Source organism: Buceros rhinoceros, unplaced genomic scaffold (assembly GCF_000710305.1).
Source record: "Buceros rhinoceros silvestris isolate BGI_N320 unplaced genomic scaffold, ASM71030v1 scaffold28359, whole genome shotgun sequence".
NCBI classification, from domain to species: Eukaryota; Metazoa; Chordata; class Aves; order Bucerotiformes; family Bucerotidae; genus Buceros; species Buceros rhinoceros.
This window is the reverse complement of record NW_010433775.1, coordinates 61,667-68,153: the sequence shown is the minus strand read 5'-3', so window position 1 is coordinate 68,153 and position 6,487 is coordinate 61,667. Positions and strand designations below refer to the sequence as shown.

Genomic DNA, 6,487 nt, shown 5'->3' with positions numbered 1-6,487 from the left:
CAGCCTATAATACCTTCCTGCCCCAGCTCCTGCACCCACTCTGAAAACCCCACTAAGCAAGCCCCAAAGTGGACGATAACTTGCTCATGTTCTAGGAGCTGCTTCCACATCCTCTGTGGAAGGGACAATATGACAATTCATGACATGCTGGCTTTTGGGAACCATGGACAAGCTGCCTGGAGTATGGATGGAGCAGCACTGGCAGGGGCTGGCAGCCCTACCTTCATACGGGATCTGTCCATACGTGAAGACTTCATAGAGCAGAATCCCGTAGGACCAGACATCAGACTTGAGGGAGTAGGTGCGGTAGTTGGCCGCCTCTGGGGCTGTCCACTTCACTGGGATTTTAGTGCTGCTGCTGGTGGAATAAATGTCATCCTGAAAAACAGCGGGAGATGGGTCATGAGGGGTGGTACGATGAACACAGCTGCTGCTTTGGGGGGTTTGCTGGGGCTGCGGACAGGGAAAGGGACAGAGGGGGAACGTCTGCAGTGTGTGGGGCAGCTCAGTGGCCTGGGGTGATGGGAGGGACCACAGCATCCCACTGACCAACCTTGAGGAGCCGGGCAAGTCCAAAATCGGCGATTTTGCAGGTGAGTTCCTCTCCCACCAGGATGTTTCTGGCTGCCAGATCCCGGTGGACAATGTGCTTCTCCTCCAGGTACCTCATCCCATCCGCTACCTGGCAGGCGATGTTGAGCAGGTGGGAGGTGCCCAGGGACTTCCCCTCAGGACCTGTTAACCCAGATGATCCAAGTGTTGGGGCCAATCTAGCAACATCTTGTTTGGGCGTTCTGGTTTGGAAGGACACCCTGTGCCAGCAACGCGGGAAAAGGGGAAGGTGTAAGACCTCAAACTGGAGGTCCTGCCTAACTGCCCGAGTTGCGTTGCCTGGGAAGTTCAGCCCAGCCACGTGCTCCTTCGGGGTGGGACCGGGGTGAGCTCTGAAGAGCTCCCTGTGCTGCAATGAGGATGCAGACATCCACTGCTTGTTCAAAGCTAAAGGTGACATTTTGCCATGCAAATCTCCACCCAGGCCTCTCAATGTGTCCTGCCTACAAGCTCCAGCTTCTCCGGCACCAAGTGCTGCTGGAGACCCAACCAAAGAACAAGGTCAGTGTTGGGGAGGAGGAGGGTTGTACCCAGTAGAAAAACAGGTCTTGGTGGGAGCAGTTTGTCTTGTTTCCCTTTGAGACTGACTACTGGGTTAGGTGATGAATGGACCATGGCCTGTTACCAGTTCCTCCTGTGAGCCAACCCATGCTGCCGGCCCAGGGCAAAGCCTGACCGTTTCATTCCTACCAAAAGCAGAGTTGCCTAAACATGGCAGTGGGGTTTCTGTGACTGGTGGGAACTGGCAGACCATGGGTGGGTGAAGAAGGAGGGATGAAGGTCCCTACCAACATGCTTGGGGTCCCAGGGGACTGATATGGACCCACTCCACACGGACACCAAAAGGATCACACCAGACTGTGTCTTTGGGTCTTGGGGTCACCTAAGGCCATCTCCACCAAGCATTACCACTGATCTAACAGGATGGAACCAGGCTTGCACTCCACTGGGGTCTCCACGGGGGTTCACAGAGTCATTCTGGGGCACAGAAAACACCCCAGAGCAGGAGCCCCCTCCCTGAGGTGCCAGCAGGGTACTCACTGTTGAGGTAGCTGTGAAGGTTGCCTTTCCGCATGAGCTCAGTGATGATGTACACGGGCTCATCCAGCGAGCAGACAGCGTGCAGCTGGATCAGCTTCTCATGTCTCAGGCGCTTCAGGTTCTGAATCTCCTTGGTGAAGTCTTCTGCCTTCATGTCAGCTGGGACAGATAGCCAATATGGTCATTGTGAGCTGCTTTCTCAGGTGGGCGTTGGGAACTCAGCACCTCCAACTGGGATGAGGATCGTTTTCCTCCTCACAGCCCACTCGTGCTCTCAAAGTTCACGTCTGCACACCCTGTGTCTCAGATCCAAGCACACGAGAGAAGTTTTCCACGGAACTTTGGACCCCATTTTCAGGATCGTAATCCCATCAGGACTTGACTTATCACAAACCCATTGGACCTGACTTGGTGTGACTTATCACAAACCCACTGGATGGAGCCACTTCATAAAGGCGCAGCCCAAGCTTAGGTGGGTCCAGAAACAGTCCAGTACTGCTTGCCAGGTCCTACCACAGTTTGCTCGACAAGACAGACAGTGACCAAGAGGACTAGGAAACAAAATGGGTGAACCATGTGGCAGTGAATGAAAGACCCAGTTGGCCACTGTTAGCACCTGCTCCTTCACCTACCTTTTATGATCTTGATGGCCACCGGCACCGTGTTCCTCCACAGTCCTTCCCACACCTCTCCAAAGTAGCCCTCGCCCAGCTTCCTCCGCAGGGTGAACTCCCAGCGCGGGCGCTCCCAGCCGTCCCTCTCAGGGGGGGTCTGTGAAACGGGCATTGCACACTGGAACCAGCTGGCCGGGCAGGATCTGCTGGTGGAGCCTGCCCTGGCTTTTGGTTCCCACCAAGGCCCAGGGACTGCGGAGGAGCGAGCGGGACACGGTGCTCCACCACCCGCCTGGCCCTGGGGCTGCAGCCCCCAGCATTGCTTTTCCTCCTGCTAAACATTCATTGGGGAACGTGGGGCATCCTCTGAGTCACCTCTGCTGGGAGCCAGCGTACGCGAGGAGGGAGATTTTTGGAGACTACATGAAACAGGAGGAATTCAGGTCATAATTCACTCCTCATCAGGCCCCAGCAGTGGCATTTCTCCATTTCCACTAATAAACACTAATTATTAAATGAATATCATCATATATTATGGCTGATGGAGACCTTGGCCTGTTAAGCATTTCTTCTCTCCTACGTGTTCCAGTTTCGCTTTTGGATTATTCACACGTTTAACTGTTATTTCTCAATCACCATCGGTGGATGGAATCTAATCAGGAAACGAGTCGGCAGTTTGGGATTCATGCTCTAATTGGATTTAGGAGTGCTGCACTAATTGGCCTGAGAACCATAAAAAACCAATGTGGTCTTACTCTGTCCAGGAAAATCCAGATTCTTTATCAGAGGGATTTGTACCAACACAGTTTCTAGTCTTTGACGTGGAGAAAACATTTCACAAAAGCCTGAAAAAATACCGTGCCCTGGCCTTGAAGTGGCTGCTAAAAGGTGATGCTGGCAGCTGTACTAATGGTGTATTTGAAATCGTGTTTAATAAAGCTCAAATCCCAAACAGAGAGACAAATTATTTCTATTTTCCCCTAACCTCTCTTCCCTTTTTTCCACCCTGACCACCTTTGGGACCTTGGCCCAGCCGCGCCGTTGGCGTACGCACCGCGGGGCTGCAGGGCTGCAGCAAGGGGCTCTGGAGGACCTTCCAGTGCTTGGTGTAGAAGGCGAGGAGCTCCTCCATGTCGGGGAAGGGATGGCCCTTCTGGATGTAGAGGCTGCCCCTGGGGCTCTTGCAGATTCGGAAGTGGCTGACCTTGGCATGGCTGCGCACTGCGGGGAAGCCCAGCCCGGCAAAAACTCAGCTTGTGCGATCGCCGGCTCCTTGCCACCTCCTGCTGACTCCCACCCTCTCTCCTTTCCAGTCTATTAATTCACCCTAGACCAACCCAACTCGCTCCTGGGGTGTTAGACCCCGCTCCCCGTCACCCCCTGTGCTCTCACCTCCTGGCTCAGAAGACTCCTGGCCATGGGCTGGCAGGGCTCGTTTGCACCGGAGAGGTGATGCTTTATCAGCAGGGATAATCCCCCCCGCAAACGAACTGCTCAGAGAGCAGAGAGAATGCTCATTGCTGCTCGAGGTGGATAAACCAGGCAGCTGGACCTCCCGCAGGGATCCCACAGCCCAGGGGACCCACAGGCAGCATGTTGGGTTTGTCGTGAATTTATCAGGATTATTTTTATGTGGCTTGGACCAGATCTTAACCCCTCTGCCTGGGCCGAAACCCCCAGAATTCAGATGTCGGTATGTGGGAGCAGCCCAGGCCCTGGTAATCTGGAGCAGCAGCATATTTTTAGACAACCCTCAGCTGACAAAAGCCGCTGGAATGAAATCCTGGGAATTAGTGGTATGAAACCATCATTAAGCTGCTGCAAATTGTTTTTATGGTTCTCATCCTCGGACGGGAGCAGTGTCCCTTCCTCCACCACGGTAATGCAGCAACCCAGCCCTGCGTCTATCAGCTTTCAACTCACTTTTCCACAAGCAAATCACTTTAACAGGATGCTGTAAAGCATTTAAACATATTTCCTTGTTTTTCGCCCCGTGCTGACCAAGCCAGGAGCTGCCCCTGAGGAGCAGCCTGGTTCCTTTCCCTCTGCTAATTTTCTCCGGATAATTGCCCCAGAATTACCTGACAGAGAGTATTCACCCTTGCTGCTCTCGCTGTCCCGGATGAGGAAGGAGCCATGCTGGTTGGGAGGCGAGAGGAGGAGCTGCTCAGCTTCGTTTCGGCTGATCTTGCTGAAGTACCAGCTGGAAGGACAGAGCTGAGGGGTCAGTGAGGACAGAGCACGGCTGGGGCCACATCTACCCCTTGAACCTTCTGAGCCAGGGAGGGGGAGCAGCTCCCTCCCACCATTCAGAGAATCACGGAATGGTTTGGGTTGGAAGGGACCTTTGAGATCATGTAGTTCCAACCCCCGTTTGCTCATCCCTGGCAGGACCAAGCAGGGACTAACCCGCAGCTCTAGAGCCTATAAACGTGGCTGCCACTGCACTGGTGCCATTGCACTGGTTTTGCAGGTACTTGTTGTGATTTATTGCAGGTTGCGAACCATCTCCTCCAGCAGTGTCTGCTCACCGCTGTGTCAAGCTGGCCAGGCCTCAGCTCCACCCCTACATCAGGAGGTTTCCATCAGCGCAGCAGCGGGGCTGACAGCCTGCGGTAAAGGAAGCACCAACCACATGCTGCTGCGTGGAAGATGCTCTGGTGGGGTTGCACCCATGAGCTCTACCATGAGAGCAACACCTACAGGCACAGGATCGCTTTGCACTTCTTGACCTGCAGCTCAGGGACACAGCCAGCTCTCAGAGCCCGTGCGCAAACCCCCTCCGTCTCTGGGAACTGCCCTTTGCTGTTCCATGGCAGCACTGGTTGGGGACCTCAGCAGCACCAAGCCGGCAGGGAGGTTGCAGCCAAACCCCTCTGTGCCCGATCAGCACCAAGATCCGTCAGCGAGTCTCCAGCAAGAACAGGCAGGTTGGCTGGCTGGGGCCTGAACCAGCAGGGTGCACGGGAGCACAGGGAAGAGGCTGCTTCCTCCAGCCCAGCAGAGCCAGGACGTGAGAAGCCGAAGGTTTCGTCATTAGCTGGATCACCCAGGAGAAGCCGCGCAGCAGGCAGGTTGGCTGGCTGGGTCCTGACCCAGCAGGGTGCACGGGAGCACAGGGAAGAGGCTGCTTCCTCCAGCCCAGCAGAGCCAGGACGTGAGAAGCCGAAGGTTTCGTCATTAGCTGGATCACCCAGGAGAAGCCGCGCAGGAAATTATACATGATGGGGTTACAGCAGCTGAACAAATTACTACCCAGCTCTGGCCTGCGGCTCCGCAGAGTCCGCGTGCTCGAAGCTCTCTCAGGCTGCAAAGCCACACACGTTCACCGCCAAGCAGGGAGCTGACCCCACGGTCCTCACTGGGGTGGTCCCAGCATGGTCGAAACCAAACTGGATTTGCCTTTCTCCAAAGCACACACAGGGAGGTCTCTCCCACCCCCTTCCCCTCAGCTACAGTCACTGCTCCTGCACATCGGGGCCCTTCCCAGGCTCCCCTCGCTCCTTTCCTTAACCCCTGCTCCCGGGGAGCTCTGGGGGAGTCTGCAGGGTGGTTACACCCACCCTGTCCATGGGCTTCCCGTCACCCAGCGTGACTCAGGGGGTGGCACAGAGGGAGCAGCAGTGGCTCCAGGTGCTTTGCCTGGCGTGTCGGGACCCGGCTGCCTTATGCAACGACGAGCCTGGGCTTTCCCCAGCTGAGACAGGGCTGAGACATCAACCTGAGATCTATGTCGGGTGGGAGGCACCGACAGGGAGGGAGCCCCCAGCCCTGGATCAGCAGGAGCCGGGTGACAGCAGGACCACCTCAGCTTAGCCCCGCAGAGCTCCGGGCTTCCCGGCAGGTCCCAACCCAAACTGCTTCTCCCCACGTTCCCGGGTCTTTTGGAGCTGGCAGGGCTCAGGTACAAGCTTCCTCAGCTCCCTCCCTCCCTCCTGCCTTGCCTTTAATGTGGGGCAAGGGGGAGAGGAGCTGGAGCACGCAGGAGCCCAGTTATTCAGCACTGCAGCTGTGCTCACATCCCAACCTGGAGCCACCCCATCCTGTGCCAGGGTGATGTGCCCTGGAAGGGCATCTTCTGCCTTTGGTGCTTCCCCCAACCCTGCTTGCTATGGGAATGCCTCAGCCCTGCTGATGTGAGCTGCAGGAGCTCTGCAGCAGGGATGCCCAGAGAGGGGCAGATCCCCGCTCGGTCCCACCACTGCCGATGGCAAAAGCAG

At 56.1% G+C, this 6,487-nt stretch overlaps 1 protein-coding gene across 1 annotated transcript in view; it reads right to left on the bottom strand.

Annotated features, from left to right (window-relative positions):
- SRMS (src-related kinase lacking C-terminal regulatory tyrosine and N-terminal myristylation sites) overlaps positions 1 to 6,487 on the bottom strand; it is a 7,524-nt gene that overhangs the window by 461 nt on the left and 576 nt on the right. The window contains exons 2-7 of the mRNA XM_010144233.1: positions 4,349 to 4,470; positions 3,322 to 3,488; positions 2,286 to 2,424; positions 1,654 to 1,812; positions 554 to 735; positions 222 to 378 (exon numbers count right to left, since the gene is read on the bottom strand). Of these exons, the coding sequence (XP_010142535.1) occupies positions 222 to 378; positions 554 to 735; positions 1,654 to 1,812; positions 2,286 to 2,424; positions 3,322 to 3,488; positions 4,349 to 4,470 (926 nt within the window). The remainder of the gene's footprint in view (positions 1 to 221; positions 379 to 553; positions 736 to 1,653; positions 1,813 to 2,285; positions 2,425 to 3,321; positions 3,489 to 4,348; positions 4,471 to 6,487) is intronic.